The sequence below is a fragment of the Hyperoodon ampullatus genome (assembly GCF_949752795.1).
Source record: "Hyperoodon ampullatus genome assembly, chromosome: 1".
Lineage (NCBI taxonomy): Eukaryota > Metazoa > Chordata > Mammalia > Artiodactyla > Ziphiidae > Hyperoodon > Hyperoodon ampullatus.
Window position 1 is genome coordinate 35,938,537 of NC_136914.1, and position 17,487 is coordinate 35,956,023.

Consider the following 17,487-nt stretch of genomic DNA (forward strand, 5'->3'; position numbering starts at 1 on the left):
GAAACTAACACAACACTGTAAAGCAACTATACCCCAATAAAAATTAAAAAAAAAAAAAGATGTATCACTTATAAATCACCTCAGGAACCAAATCCTTCAAACCCTTTCTCGGGAAAGGTATAGAGATCTTTCACCAGGGCTACGCTGACAACTGCACTGCAATCAGTGACATTCTTGCTCTATAGAAGAGTACTTACACATTAACCAAAAGGGAAGGTCATTCCTGGTATAAATAACATCCGCTTCTCCACCCACACACCCCAAAACAGGGCAGTTTAAGATACATTTAGTAGTCCCTAAAGGAATGTCCTGGTTACAGAAATAAAACATATTTTCTTCTACTGCGGTACTGAAAATGTCCAGAAGGGAGGCCTATGGCCCAGTTGCAGGGTAAAACTGAGTTGGTGTGCCCAGACAAGAGGAAAGGGTAGGGGTGATCCTTTTTGTATACCTACTACAAAGATGTAAGATGGACAGAATTCCTTTAAGGTTAGGTATTATTTGGGTGCTGGGATGGGGGAAAGTTTTACATAAGGGATTGATTAAAAACAGATTTTAAGATGAATTTTAAGAGTGTAAGTGCTGGAGAGAATCAAGGTTTGGACTTTCATTTCTTCTTCAGCCTTTCCCCATGCCCCACCCCCAGCCTCCCAGTGCTGGATCAACCCAGACACCACACAGAGGAGGTGCAGAAATATATGAGCATTTTAATAAATGTTTGACTGTATGTCTCTTTACTTCTCCTAGCTTCTCAAATTGGCAAAAGTTCGTGTATTTTAGAATGAATTATGATTTTGAAAAAAAAGTTTTGAGCTATGCACAACATATGTCTTTTTTTTTTCTTCTTTTTGTAAAACATCATAGTTGTTGTGAGGGAGTACAACTCCAAAACTTAAGAGAAAAGAAAAAAAAGAAAGAGAGAAGTAGCAAGATGTAGTAGGGAAAAAAAAATGGCTTCTGAGTTAAACGGCTATGGGTTTCAATCTTAGTGCTGCTACTTCCTTACAGGTGAAAAGAAAGCTCCCGACCTTCAAGGGTTGATGGTTACATTATGTAATTTATGAAGAAAGTGCCAAGATCTTAGTAGATAATCAACCACAGTTGTTTACTACCAAAGAATTAGACAGTGAATAGATGAGAAAACTAAGCAGATCCTTGAATAACAGAATAGAATCATTTTTCCCTGAACTTTACTTAAGCTGTAAAAGGGCGATACGTCCCATATATTCTGAAAAGCTGAGATTTACATGCTGACTCACTATAAAGAAGAGACTGAAAGTGGTTTTTCCCCAAGTTCACCACCAGCCCATTGGCACACATATAACATTTCAGGTCTCATAAGGTCACTGGACAACTTCGTCAAATGAATTTAAAATGGAGACTTAAGGAGCAAATTCCTGAGCATTAAAAATAGAATAAAGAAAAGGGTGAGAAAGTTAAAACTAGTAACTATGACCTACTATGGAATTCACGTAACGCTCAACTAACACAGATTTACAATAATGCAGGTATTTATCTTAAAAGGAAAGAAAGGTTGTTAAATAACTTTGGGAAAAATTAAAGGTTTAAAATCTAGACAAAGACAAAAATATGCCTGAGGAAGTTAAGCCTTGGTACATAACCAACAAAACCATACTCAAGTCTAGATCTGCACATTAACACAAATATATAAATATGAGCCTATTTAGGAAAGTGATTTTAAAAAGTAAAGTATGATGGGAACATCATTTTTCATCTAAGAGTCTCTAAATCTATTCTATTCAATAACCTCGTGAGCAACAAGATATAACTGCTTCATTAAAACAAACACCAGGTTAAATTTTTCTTTCAAGTTTTAATTATTCAGCCAAGTCTGTGCCATTTCCAGTTTATTTGAATTGAATTTTGATTTAATTGAATTCTCTTGCTTATATCAGTAACCAAACAAGCATGCAGATTTTTCTTAGTGAATTAGGTGAGACATAAAGCAAAGATCTTATGAACAGTAACATGAACAAGCACACAATTTCTCTGTAGAGCATATTCAGTACCCTTTTCCCTGGGGCATAGAAAAATTACTTCAACAGCAATTAGTATCTCAGGAGAAAACAGAGAGCCCCCAGAAATACAGAGAGTAGCTTCTAAAATCTGAAAGGCACTTCAAGTGCAGCTAATGCTGATCTATGTTTATTCACTCCAAAAATATTTACTGAGCACTTACTCTGTGCCAGACATAAACTCATATCTAACAACAACAACAACAAAATGATACTCAGGTATTTTCCTCATCTTCCCTTGCCCTCGGACATGGTTCCTCAGTCTCACTACATCATCTCCAGATGGATTTGGTTAATGCTCTAGTGCAGTGGCCTTGCTTTCTAAACAGCAGAGACAAATACTGAAAACTTTAACGCTTTCTTAATCAGAAAATCTCATTTCCTGGGATTCCTACCTAAATACAGAGAATAGTTTTCCCTATATAAGCTGGTCTAGTTCACTAAAAATGTCTTCCCCAGAAAACATTTTACCCTGCTACTCTAAGTTTTGAAGACATTTGGCAACCTTGTTAGTTGTTACTACATTTCTTTTGTTCAACAATCCAGTAAATAACATAAATTCTCCAGATACATTTAGTGCTTGAAATTTTCAGTCTCATTTGTTTATCTTTACAATATCTCCCAAGGGTGGGTGACAGGCAAGCACTATTCCTATTTTACATGGGACAGTGGGATCAAGAAACACGGCCCTGGCGAAATTACAACGCCATCAATTTAATGCATGGCTTTTAGTGATTCAAAAATAGAACCTCTTATGGCTTCTTTCTAGTTCACGTTCCTGCCCTTTGCTAAATCAGGCTGTCTCCTTTTGATTTAATTCATGCATTCCTAAAATTTCAAAAAGCTTTCTCATTAATATTAAAATGGCAGCCTACTGAAAACGATTTTTTGGGTTTTTTTTTTTTTCTCGAAAGAAGGGAAAAGAAAACGGGGTGTACATATTCTCAGTGAGTTGCTCTTCAAACCAGCTCTGGCAGCAACAGGGAAGAACCTATCATTTTCAACAGGAGAGAAGACATCTCTCCCAAAGTTCCACAGCCCAACGCCAAGAAACAAGTAAACACGAATAGCCAGCAGCTTGCACGGCGGCCGGAAAGCGCCGCCCCCAAAGCGCCGCCCCCAGGACGGAGCCCCTCAGGCAGCCCGGGCCACCGGGGGTCGACGGCGCTCTCGAGACGGCCCGGAGCGGACCAGTACCTCGGGAGCCGGGGCTTCTCGAGGCTCGTTCTCCTCGCTGTCACTGGAGCTGCTCTCACTCTCCGAGTCCGAGGAGCTGTCAGAGTCGCTGGTGCTCTCCGACTCAGCGCTGCTGGAATGTGCTGAGGCCGCGGCTGCCGGCAGCGCCTGCGGAGCGCTGCGGAGCAAGCGAGAGAGTCAAAGACCCACGCGAGGTGGATTCCTTCCCTCCTGACTCCCTTCCTTCTTTGCCCATTTTTCTGCTACTCGAAAGAAGGGGCCTCAAAGATTACCTAGCAGTACTAAATGACCATGGCAGCCAGTTGAGCGCAAGCAAGGCCCATGGTGGCTCAAAACTCAGTGAAAAGCCTTGCAACAGCTCACCAGGTAACTGCATAAAAGAAGCCTGAGGAATTTTTCTGAAGAACACTGCGAACTATGTAAAATGTAAGTGAGATCAGGGGTGCTTCAAATCAGGCGTGGACAAACCATGGCCTGAGCTGGCTGCCCGCTTTTCCAAATAAAGTTTTGTTGGAACACATTCACACCCAGTATTTTATGTATTGTCTGTGTCTGCTTCTATACTACAAAAGCAGGGTTGAATAGCTGCAACACATACTTTATGGCCCACAAAACCTAAAACCTTGACTTTCTGACCCTTTAACTTTGCTGACACCTGCAATATAAAACCCATAGGAGTTCATTTATAAAAGAACAGCCAATCCATTAAAGTCTTCCTCTATTCTCCATATGAGAACCAACTGTAGAGAAGTCAGAGACTGCTGAACACAAATGGGGTTCCTTTGGAAAGTGACCCCACAGGCCATCCACTCACACTTCTTGGGCAGAATGATAAAATGGGCCGTTCTTTATGAGTGGCTTAGGATCACTCCCAAATATCAGCTGAAGTAGAGAATAACTACTTCAAGTTTTCAGGATAGGGCAATAACTCTAGGCCTGTGAGAAAACACACAAGTGATCACACTGCTGGACACATACAGAATTTCAAAGCGTATCTTAAAACCTTGCCCTAGATGGAATTAGCCACAGCAGTAAATCAATAACTATAATCGTGAAAGCCTCCAAATCTACCCAAAACATTTTCAAGATAATAAATTTATTAAATAACTATATTAGAATAACAAAAATTTATTAGATAATAATAAAGTAGACTAGTTGAGACAATTTTAAAACAAACACTATACAAAAAGAGAATTTTCTCATGTCAAATTTGTGGTAGCTGAAGAGCTTAAACCAAGTGATGGTCAAAAAGAGATATACTTTCAGTATTATTCCTTCCTCTAATTATCCCCCCCCACCTTGTTTATTTCCTTTTATTCCCTCCTCCACTTTTCAGTTAGGTTACTTTGTCATATTTTCTAAGTCGTTACAAGCCACCAGGAATTACTGAACAAAATGGGATATAAATAAGCAGAGCTTATGAATCCTTAAGACCTCACATAATTATGCGTGATCTTCCTCCACATTAACTATAACCTCAGCTATATGAGAGCAAGGTTTTTAGTGCTGAGCCTGTCTCAAAATGGATGACCACATCTCAAGGGAGTAAAACAACTACAGGGTAATTGAACTCTTTGTCCATGGAGGACAGGTATTGGCATATTAAATCATTAAATGCAGTACCAGAGGAAATGGTAAATAAAGGTAGTTCAGACAGTTTCTAAAAACGAAAGCACTACATTTTCTAAAATATGGCTAAGCTGTTTACAAAGTGAAAACAGTGCCATTTTCCATCATACCAAAATGTACTGCAGGTCATCTTTTTTTCTTTTTTCTTTTTTTAAAATATTTATTTATTTGGCTGCTCGGGTCTTAGTTGCGGCATGCGGGATCTTTAGTTGCAGCGTGTGGGATATTTTAGTTGCAGCATGTGGGATCTAGTTCCCCGACCAGGGATCGAACCCAGGTCCCCTGCATTGGGAGCGTGGAATCTTAACCACTGGACCACCAGGGAAGTCCCCTGCAGGTCATCTTTTAAAGCAATTGAAACAATTAGAAAATTCATATAACTAAGAAGACAGGCACTATGGAAAACAATTTCTAGAAATAATTCAGCTTTAATTTTTGAAAACAGAGCAAATCTGTCACTTTCATAAAAACACTGAGCTCTTCAGTATAACTTTTCAAATACTGGTTACATAATACTGACGAAAGTGATTTAAGCTTATTTTAAAGGCTCAAATTTTATACATACAAAACTGACTAAAGATTTAGGTGGACGCAGGGACTCTCTCTTTCATAGAGTTAACAACCTCTCTAGGGCTGATTTAAGCTTCCAAAATATTAAACAGGTACTTTCCTTTAACTGTGATCATCCATCTCCTTCTCCCATGAAGAAGCTATGAAAATACTAAATAAGGCTGTAATTTCCCCATTTGGTAGAAAAAAGCAAACATTTTGTACAGATGGGGAGAAACCCAAACACAGTACCTTGGAGGTGCAGATGCGGACGGAGGCTTCTCTGGGGTCTAGGCATTCACAATAAGGGGAAGAAGGACCAGGAAAAAACCAAAAAACAGGTTAGGATAAGCGGCTCAGAAATGTTACATGGATTTAAATGAATTCCTGGTATTGTGGGGTGTACAGAACTTACTTGATCGCTGTCACTGTCCTCACTGTCACTGAGCTGAAGGTCATCTTTGAGCATGCTAGAACAGGCAGGGATAGAGACATTGTAGAATTTAAAATAATGGCTAACAACTTCTTTTAGCATGTAAACATAAAATATGCTTAATGAAACAAAAGAGGGGTGGGACAGGTATAACTTTTATTTATTCATCAAATGCTTTATTTTCTTGGAAATGTTAAGTTTTACAATTTTAACACAGAAACTAGGTCAGTCCAAACTCCTTATCATTTCAAAACTGAGTCTTTCACACGTTCTGAGCATTAAAAGCAGAACTACAAGTTCTGCAAGTGATTTGTTGCCAGCCCTGAGACTAAGGCTCCCAGGTCCACACAAACAGAAGAAACAACAACAAAAATAAATAAAACAGAAAAATATACAATACCCTCAAATCATTTTCTTCTATGGTCTCTAACAACTAGAATAAATGATTAACCACTAAATGAGTTAATATTGGATGAATATCTGTAAAGTACTTAGAACAGTGCCAGGTACTTAAAAAGTGCTATATATGAATTAAATAAATACATAAAAATACAACTGTCACCAAACAGTGCAGTTTTGTTACATTTTTGTCCAAAAACATTATTAATATTGAACTTTTTCACACACACAAATATCTTCTTCTCGTTGCTTGAACACTAATCGTGAAAAGAGTAGTAATACAAATAATACTGTTGTCTAAAAAATATGTTTAACCTTCCTGCTATCATTCAGGTAAAAATAAAAACTCAGTTCATGTCCTCAAAGTTATATTAATACTTCTCTCTAGGCATTCAAGTTTATGATGAACCTAAATATTAAAAGCAAACATTTTCCAATCTGTACTTGTTTACTCAAATCTTAGCCCCTTCCCTACCCCCTCCCCTTTATCTTTTTATCACAGAGATACCCAACATCAAAGGAATGAATCAGTAATTGCTCCCCCGCCGACATCCCCCAAAATTTACAAGCATGACTCTTTGAGGAAATGTTATAAGTGAAATTGGAAAAAAAATCTGCTTGAGTATTACTGATGTTCCAAAAAGCAAATTATATTAAGAAGTTACAATCCTTCAGTATTTCTAAAAATACCTCTTCAATACTCTGACCAACGATTTTTATTGCAAACCCACTACCTGCCACTAAAGTAAGCAGGCATTATTATTTTGGGAATCCATGGTAAAAATCACTATATTTTCTAATGAAAATAAATGATAAAACTTGGCTCTTTCAAAAAGACCGCCTACATGCAATGTTGTAATTCTGCCAAGGACTTATTTTCACCAACAAATGCACTAAAAACATCTTGTGATAAGTTTCTTTTAAAAAATAAAAACTGTTAGCTACTTGTAAATGTAGACCTTGCTCAACATGTATCTAGTAGAAGCTAAACTCCTATTTTAGCAAGGCTAGAAGACACAGCCTTTGGATGTACAACTTGGCAGCAGCAATCTTAATGGTGTACAAGAAGAAGTCACTCAACAGGTTTACTGCTAAAAATGGCTTGGCTGGGATACACACAAGCAAAAGATATATCTTTGGAATAAATGTTAGGTATAATACAACCAGAAAAAACAAATCTGGCAAAGTATATTCAATGTTAACCACCAACAACAAAACCACAGTAAATGGACCTCTTTATTTCTTAGTAATTGGGTTTCTTTTGTATAAAGCTGATTTGCCTTAATTTCCTGAAACAGCAGTGATCATGTAATTCAAACACACTTCCTGTTGCATGCAGCGGACTACTAAATACCTTGTAAGTTGTTTGCTTAGCTACTGAATGCCCAGTTTCCGTGCATATACTCTCCTTAAGTGAGAAAGTATATGAGATATGTTCAGTAAGTCAGAAAGTATATGTTCTGACTTTTAGCTCCACTTGCTCTTAGGGAATAGAAGGGACCATAAAAATGCTGTCCCAGGGCTTCCCTGGTGGCACTGTGGTTAAGAATCTGCCTGCCAATGCAGGGGACACGGGTTCGAGCCCTGGTCCGGGAAGATCCCACATGCCGCGGAGCACATAAGCCCATGAGCCACAACTACTGAAGCCCGCACACTCTAGGGCCTGTGTGCTACAACTACTGAGCCCACATGCTGCAACTACTGAAGCCCACGTGCCTAGAGCCCGTGCTCCACAAGAAGAGAAGCCACTGCAATGAGAAGCCCGTGCACTGCAACGAAGAGTAGCCCCCGCTTGCTGCAACTAGAGAAAGGCTGCGTGCAGTAATGAAGACCCAATGCAGCTAAAAAATAAAGAAAAAGAAACCCCTTATTCTGAACATCAAAAAATGGGGCAATTCATTAAAAAAAAAAAAACAACAAAAAAACCTTAACCAAGTTTTGTTAATACAGAAAATTAATCATAATTGCCATCACGATTTTTTTTTTTTTAAAAAAGGGCCTGTATAGTTGGGAAATTTGTAACCTGATGACAGGTAAAGGTTTTATGTTTAAATGGATCAGTTGCTAAAAAGCCCCCTCCTGTGCCACAAATAATTATATTTGAAGCCAAGCATATCACTAAATTACTACACTATACTTCATATATTATATTCCACATGGAATAGACCAGTCCTTCAATGTCAAGGTGACAAATTACAGCACATCTGGGTGAGCACCTTTGCACCCACTAAAATAGAAGCAAATCTCTTAGATCTAGTCTCATTTATACCAATAAAACCTAGGTCAAGAAACATAAGACCCAAGGGACATACTCAACTGTAAGCTTTTCTGAAGCAGGATCAAGTCATTTTTGTCTTCATATTTTCTTTATCTAGAACTTGGCAGGTACCCTAAGAAGCTGGCTGAATGAACAGCATCCCTTTTGCTGAATAAGTGACAGTACCACATAGCTGTGCCCTTTATGTAATCTGAACTTGACAGGCATTGCTTTTACTCATAACCCCACGGGCTGACTCTGATCAACCCCTCACATTCTAAGGATGAGGAAACAGCTCAGAACAGCCACCTAACTGGCCTAAGATCATGAAGCTGGTATATGCTAGAGCCTGCATGCAAAAGCCATTCCATTGGATACCATCTCCTTGCTCTGGCCAATATAGGACCAGTGGTTAGAAAACCTAACTGAGGGAATGAAATCTAAGTTCCAGAACCCACTGAGAGAAAGACTCTGGTTTAAAAGAAAACAGGAACTATAGTGCTGGAGTAAAATGAATACACTATTTTTCTCCCATGAAAGTAAATGAACTTTAAACTTTATATACTGTTTAAACTGGTTAAATAACTAATTTCATTTCCAAACTCCTAGCAAACGAGTTATTTTGAAGCATATGGCACCATATGGCTTAGCTTGGCACTGTTCAAAAGGAAACAAATGCTCAGGTAAAGCAACTCTTTGAACTATCGTGTAGGTTTCACATTTTACATTATCAGTTAGGTAAACTTCTTACTTAAAGGTTACAAACAATCCTCAAACCCCTTTGTACAAATGCATTCTTCAGACAGCTGTTCTGCAAAGCTGAAAGACCTGCACACAGGTTCCGGCAGGCACGCTTCCAGTAACTCAGAGCCCAGTTGTTACTCTGTGAAGACACACCAGACAAGCCTTTATTGCTCTTCCATTCCTCCTTCGTACTGGGCTTACCCAAAGCTTCAACTGCCAATATTCTGTAACATCTCAATTCAGAACTCCAAAACTATTTCAATACACTGATTTCTTGGCTTAACATTTCCTATGATCGGGCCATACCTTTTATCTGGAAAAGAGCAAGTGAAGGCAAGCTCACGGTAGTTAACTTGCAGTTAACGGTCACAACCCTGGTATTAGATGTGCTCAAAATGGCAAATAAACTGATACCTACTTTTCAGAAACCACTAATGAGCATGTGAGGACGTACTTTTTTTTTTTTTTTTTTTTTTTGCGGTACGTGGGCCTCTCACTGTTATGGCCTCTCCCGGTGCGGAGCACAGGCTCCGGACGTGCAGGCTCAGCGGCCATGGCTCACGGGGCCCAGCCGCTCCGCGGCACGTGGGATCCTCCTGAACCGGGGCACGAACCCGTATCCCCAGCATCGGCAGGCGGACTCTCAGCCACTGTGCCACCAGGGAAGCCCATACTTTCCTTTTTTGATACAGGGCAGAAATAAGGACTGCAAATGCTTTTTGTAGGAGATGATGGGAGGTGACGAGTTAGGAAGAGGGCCCTGCATACAATAAATTTTTAAAAATGAAAAAGCAGGGCTTCCCTGGTGGCGCAGTGGTTGAGAGTCCGCCTGCCAATGCAGGGGACGCGGGTTCGTGCCCCGGTCTGGGAAGATCCCACATGCCGCGGAGCGGCTAGGCCCGTGAGCCATGGCCGCTGAGCCTGCGCGTCCGGAGCCTGTGCTCTGCAACGGGAGAGGCCACAGCAGTGAGAGGCCCGCGTACCGCAAAAAAAAAAAAAAAGAAAAAGCAGACCTTAATCCCTTATGACACAACATACAAGGGGGACTCTCCAAATGGTGACAGCAGTTGGCAGAATTCAAATTCATGGCGAGACTGTCTACGGGAGATGGTGGACTAAACAGGGCAGAGGGAAAAGTAACTTGGTACATGATTCACTATAGTAAATGACCTAGCAGTTGATAAGGCAAAAATTGCGGCCAAAGGTGTACAAGATTATTTAAACTCCATGGATGAAGTGAAGATTAGAAAAATCACAAGAGTATAAATGAGCGAAAAGTTGAAGTTAATAAATAAGATTAAATCATTAAGTACAATAAATAAGGTACTAGTATAAGATGACATACTGGAAAACTAGAAAGAAAATCTAGAAAAATTACTGCTGAAAATTATATTTTTATTAAACATTGTTTATAGGTATTTAATCAAGTTTATGTGTGATGTTTTTCCTTCTACATTTATCCTGAGTACTTACTATATGCCAGGCCCTGCTCTAGACTTTACAGATACAACTCTAAGCAGACAGAAACCCCTGCTCTTGTGCAGAGTCTAGGGGAGGGAGATAAATAACCAAACTCTATTCTTTCTCAATGGGTAAGAAGCCTAGGGAGGGGGAAGTAAGCATAAAAGAGAAAGGATGGGTGTGGGTTGTTCTTCTACGTTGGGGTAGTTAGGGAAGACTGTACTGATAAGGGGATGACATCCAAGGAGGGACCTGAAAGGAGGAGGGAGCACAATGCAGGAAATGGGGAAGGTGATTAAGGCATAGAAAACAGCAAAGAGGCCAATGTGGCGCGCGCGCGCGCATGTGTGTGTGTGTGTGTGTGTGTGTGTGTGTGTGTGTTGGAGGGGGTATGGGAGGGGAGGTGGAGAGGTAGGTTATAGAGGGCCTTGGAGGCCTCTGCAGGGTGGATGAAAGGGGTGGGAATGGACGGGGAGAATATGAGTTCTTGTGCAAGTAGACAACACCTTGCTGCTTTAGAAACCCAGCAACCCAGCAACCCAGCAACCCAGAGTGGGGGGAATGTACCAACTGCTTTTAGGGCTTATAAAAACATATCTCGCTCAATTTTTCAATCTATGCTTAAATTAATCTGGGGTCACTTACTGTAGTAAATTAGCAGCATGATTAAAAATGAGACCTAAATCGACTCTTAAGGACACCCTTAAAACCATGTTTTCCAAATGCAAATGAATACTTCAAAGCAGTCACTTCCAATAAGAATTACTCCCTAGCCGTTTTCAAATGCCTTCAGAGCCTGTATCCCATCAAGCCCCTTTAAAGGTGGCAAGTATTATCTGCCTCCCTCTCATCATTCAGGCTCCAGATCAAATGTCACCTTCTCCGAGGGGCCTTTCCTGAGCCTCCCAGAAGTATCAACACCACCCAAAAAAACCCCAAAAAAGCCCTGCTTCCTCAAGCCTGTCTCTGTCACATCACCTAGTTTGTATTACATGCCACCCGCATTGAGTTACAAGGCATGGAAGACAAGGACTTTGTCTCACTGGCTACTATATCCCCAAGTACCTAAACCAGCACTGGGCACACAGCATGTATTTAATAATTATGTACTGAATGGATGAGTGGAAGCAATTTTTGGAAGTATCTCCAAATAGCCTGGCATCCAGCCCAGAGGCCAATATTTATATAACTGGGGTCAAAGCATGTTAAAGAACGATGAGAATGACTTTTCTTATGTAGAACATAAGCAAACCCATTTACGTAACACTTACCAATTATACACCAGGCACTTGATAAATTTATTCTTCTTGTCCATTTTATTTGACCTTTGGTCTAAGACCAAGTACGGAAGTATATGTTATCCTAAAGGGGTGCTCCCAGAGTAGTTCAAGCCATCATTTAAGAAATATATATAGCTCCAAGAGGAATACTTTGAAGAAGATGATCTTCCAGCACCTTAGCAGTATTTTTATAATTATTTAAAATATGCTTCACTTCATAGCCTCACCAAAATATCCCTTCAATATTATGCAAGTTTCCGGCATAAATTTGTATTAAGTTAAGTTAAATATTGTCCTGCAAGGGATCCTAGAATATTGTCTCCTAAAGCCAGGACCCCAAGAATTAAACTGACTATTCCAAAAGACTATAATTCTACCATGAAAGGAGGTAAGTCTGCATTTGGGAGTTTCAGCATTTTCTAAATATTGATTTAATGTGTCCTAGTAACTGTAATTCTGAAATAAGCAGATTAAACATTGCACATAATGACCATTTGTTTGCTTTCACCTAAGCATAAAAATTTCTTCAATACCCAATATTACAAATTCTCATTTCTCCATAGCATGGCTAATAGTAACTCACTAAAAAAAAAAAAAAAAAAAGCTATATTCCTTATTCTCTTTCATTTTACACCTCTACTTTTTCTCTTGAAAACAAACAGAACATTTCCTTCTATATCTAGATTAATAAAATAGTTATGAATACCAATAACTTTGGATTCACAATCACTTGTTAAGTTTGGAGTGAAAATAAAGTGCATCTTTTTCCAGCAATGCCAGATATTTGAGAACTGAGAATTATTATTAACAACAAGATCTCCATTTACATTCTGAGAAACTGAAGGTTTAATGTAGACCTACAAATGTATTACTGACCAGCACAAATGTTTGTTACTTGTTTTCAGAAGAGCTGAAGAACTGTGAATAAGGGTTAGGGGTATAATCTCAAGGACAAATAATTTATAAGTTTTGCCCATTAGGGTGAGCTCTGCTACTTCAACCATACATTTATTATCAAACAGCACTTTAAGTCAGAGCTGTCAATTGAAATAAAGATCCCAGGTAAGACGCCTTCATATAGCACTTTTTAAAAAAAAATTATAGTTGATTTATAATGTTGTGTTAATTTCTGCTGTAGAGCAAAATGATTCAGTTATACATATATATACACACACACACATACATACAATACACATTCTTTTTTATACTCTTTTCCATTATGGTTTATCACAGGATATTGAATATAGTGCCCTGTGCTATACAGTAGGACTTGTTATTTATCCATTCTATATATACTAGTTTGCATCTAGCACAACTTTTAAAAATAAGACAAAAAGAACTACCTAGAAAAGTAAAAAACTTTTTTCCTTAGGTCAAATATGATTTAAACGAACAAGTAAGCCATTTCTTCAGACTTAATTCTCAGACATTTCAGCTGAGACTTGCCCTGATGTGATGATTTTATACTGCAGTAAACTGATAGACTGGGTCTTCCTTAGTTCTTTAGCAAGATATTTAAAATAATGCTTTGAGTAAAAGTTGAAAACTCAGGCTCATTTAAAAAGGTATCAGACTCTTCCCAGCCTTTATTAACTTTGCACCATTCCGTCTAGTCACACTTCCAGGACAATCCCAATCTTCACATCCAAATACTTCCCTCATTTCAAAAGAAACTTCCCAAGTAAGTAATAAAAATTCCAAATTGCTATAACTGCTAATTTCTGTCTCTTAGTCTAAATAGGTAGTGACGATTTCTGAAGCAAAAATAAGAAACATAAAGGAGGGCACCATCTAGTAAGGACTTGGCAGTTTGGGGGTAGGGTAGGGGATGGGAGGGAGAAGGAAGTTAGCCACAATAATGCCCATCAACTGCTCTATAGTTTCTAAAACATTAACACGTTATCCCTTTTGAGAGGTTGGCAAAAGCACTGACATTAGGAAACTGTGTTTGACTGTACAGAAAGGGAACTATCCACAATCACGTGAAGGATGTTAATAGCTGTACAGAAAAAGGAAATACTTTGGTACTTTGCCCTGAGAACTCAAAAGACCCAAGTCGTGGAAAGGAAGAGGATTCCAAAGCTAGGAGCCCTTAAACCAACATTCCCCACCTCCTCAAACTTAGAGGCAAATAGCACTGGATCCCTAGCTTATCACTTCCCTGAGGTACCTGGTAGAAAGAATTCATCATTTGATAATTAACTAGAGCTTCAACTACAGAGATTAAAAGTAACAGATTTAGCACATTTTTTTCACACCTACATCATCTACGAGCTGGCTAACCACCCCCTGCTCCCAAGTCTGAACAGATGTGAGAGTTAATACAGACCCTCCACAGTTTATTCTCTAGTGCCAGGCCCCTCTTTTTCCCTTTTATATGTATTGCTCTGCTTCTGTAAGGAGGCCCAAGTACTAGTAACTCTGAAAGAAAAAGCAGTAAGACCTATATGGATTTTTAAAACCAAAGTACAAATGACCCTGTAATTAACATTTTCTTTCCTGACATTCAAAGTGCATTAGACCATCTCCCTGCCACTCTATGCGACATTCAAACAGTTTAACTGCTTGTCAAAGGACCCTAATGCTGACACTAGATCAAATTAACCTTCGAGCACTAAGAGATGTGCCATACTAACTCTGAAACAACGACTGTACTCTACAGATTAATTGGGACACTGCTTTCATCCAAGCTCCATAAAAGTGATTTCTTTTTCCCATAGGTACATTTCATTTCGGCACTTATCAATACCACCAGCCCCACCACACACAACCTTTCGTATCCACCCAGTCTCAGTATTACCTTCTTTTCTCTATCACTCTTGTCCTCTTCACCTGTACTAGGCCCTACTTTCATTCCTTCTCCAAGTTGATTAGGATCAAAACAAATATTCTTTTCTAGGTAATTTTTTTTTTAATTTGGTCACACTGCACAGCCATGCAGGATCTTATTTCCCCAACCAGGGATCGAATCCAGGCCCCAGCAGTGACAGCGCAGAATCCTAACCACTGGACCGCCAGGGAATTCCCTCTAGATAATTTTTTTAAGAGAATTTTAAAAAATTAATTAATTTTATTTTTGGTTGTGTTGATTCTTCGTTGCTGCGCGTGGGTTTTCTCTAGTTGAGGTGAGCGGTGACTACTCTTCATTGTGGAGTGCGGGCTTCTCATTGCAGTGGCTTCTCTTGTTGCGCAGCACGGGCTCTAGGCGTGAGGGCTTCAGTAGTTGTGGCACGCGGGCTCAGTAGTTGTGGCTCACTGGCTCTAGAACGCAGGCTCAGTAGTTGTGGTGCATGGGGCTTAGTTGCTCAGTGGCATGTGGGATCTTCCTGGACCAAGGGTCGAACCCGTGTCCCCTGCATTGGCAGGCGGATTCTTAACCACTGCGCCACCAGGGAAATCCCCACTCTAGGTAATTTTATATAGGGGAAACCAATAGTTTTTATCTAGAAAACACTGCACATGTCACAATATATGAGCATATAAACTTGCAGGCACCTCTGACTTCAGTGGTTTAACTCACTTAATCAGGAGAACCACCCATTTCTCTGAGTAGCAAAATTGTCACAGAAAATGGTCTGAGTCCCTATCAACCATCTCATCCGAAAGCTGATGAAAGTTGGTCTGGGAGGCTGCAGCTTTGGCCTGCCCGGGGCCCAGATCTGACCCAGCTGCCCTTCTTCCTCTACACACACTTCCCAGGGACACAGCCACTTCCTCCCTTTGGTGCCACTGCTTCCACCCGCTCATTCCTCAGGGAGCTCCTCCTTTCTGTTCTTATTGCCAAGTGGGATGCTCTCAGCTCCCCTTTCCTTGCTGCCCCCGCCAAAGACCATCAGCCGGGGCCTCTTATGGTCTAAACAGCTTTACTATCAACCATCACAAACAGCACAAGGTGTAAACCCTTGGGGAAGTCACAGAGAGCCCACACAATTATTTTAAGTGTGGTCCTTGGCACCGTCCTGTCTATTCTCCACCAACCATCAGATAGATTATATTTAGAGGAGGAGGTAGTTGGTTAAGCTAAGTCGGTGATTCTAGACTTTCAGAACTCAAGAGTAAAAAAAAATTTTTAAACAAAAAGAAAGGGGAAAAAAGAAAAGGCCAAAAAAGAAACAGGCAAAGAATAACATAGGATTAATTTTTTTTTCTAGTAAAGGACAATAAAAATAAGCAAAACCTCACCATCAGCCAGAATCACAAATGAAACAGATTTTTATTACACATATAAAAATCCATCCTTCAAACTATAATAAACTTATCTTTTTAAAAAATTTTTATTTTTTTGTTTTTGGCCGTGCCGCACAGCTTGTGGGATCTTAGTTCCCTGACCAGTGATCAAACCCGCACCCTCCACAGTGAAAGCGCACTGTCCTAACTACTGGACCTCCAGGGAACTCCCAATAAATTTATCTTTTTAACAACAACAACAACAAATCATTATTCTTTTTTTCTTACTTTGCTGTGGAGATGTGAAAACAATTGCATCAAGGACCTGGCACTTAGGAATAGTGATTTAACCCCGTTCCATATTCAGTCACGGTGAGGAGATTAAAGAACCTCTTTGCCTCAACTATACAGTTTTTAAAATATTCAGTCCACAGCAACGCCCCCTCCTAAAATACACGGAACAAATACTATGCCTCGAAAATAGAAGAAAGCTGGAGCTTGAACCTGAAATCCTCAGAGACTAGCAACTCTGTGTTAGTACCTGATCAAATACTGAGGAGAGAAAGGCCTCCTCACTTAGTCCCTGAACCACTGCTAGTCATGAAAAGAAAGAAATACTAGTTCAATACCACGAAGAAATGACAAATTGGGTCAAAATGCTGGTTTAAAAATCTTTACTATGTAGTTTCAACTGTTCCAAAAACCCAAAATATATCTGGACTTACTTGGCCTTAATAAAGCACAGCTGGGCAGTAAGACTCATTCTTTATTAGTTAAAAGTAGGCCAAAAAAGTGGCAGAAAGTCTGAAATTGTGCACATCCCCCAAAATTTGTTTCCACAAGCTAAAACTATTTAAGACTGAAATTTATAAAGCTAAAACCTTCTATTTTCCACAGTTAATATGTAAATAATGGCTCAAATGCCTTTCTTTTTGAGAAAACCCCTTACCAAACTCTTACGGTACCTAAACCTTCAACAGGAGAATTTAATCCAAATAGAAATGTTAGTCATTTCTTCCCTTTACACTGCAGCAGTATTTTATGAGTCATTACTTGAAAGCAAGGAGGAAAAAAAAATCTAAGCAACAGATTTACATGGGAAATTACAATGTTATATTATAAACTTTTAATAAACAAAAGCATTTTACTTACGATGTTCCCTGCTGAGAATTACTGTGGGTTTTTGAAGATGTATCATATTGTTCTGTGGGCGAGGGAAAAATGATCAGAGGAGAACAATGACAAATTCATGAGACCGTTAGCTATAAATCCCTTTTTTTGCTATCCCCCCACTTTAACCTAAACACTCAGTATACTTAAATTATGTCAACCAGA

The 17,487-nt window shown here is 39.5% G+C and overlaps 1 protein-coding gene across 1 annotated transcript in view; it reads right to left on the bottom strand.

Annotated features, from left to right (window-relative positions):
- The window catches only part of AFF1 (ALF transcription elongation factor 1), a 218,310-nt gene that overhangs the window by 25,369 nt on the left and 175,454 nt on the right, over positions 1-17,487 (bottom strand). Inside the window, exons 8-11 of the mRNA XM_079708903.1 lie at positions 17,305-17,356; positions 5,827-5,881; positions 5,664-5,701; positions 3,234-3,390 (exon numbers count right to left, since the gene is read on the bottom strand). Of these exons, the coding sequence (XP_079565029.1) occupies positions 3,234-3,390; positions 5,664-5,701; positions 5,827-5,881; positions 17,305-17,356 (302 nt within the window). The remainder of the gene's footprint in view (positions 1-3,233; positions 3,391-5,663; positions 5,702-5,826; positions 5,882-17,304; positions 17,357-17,487) is intronic.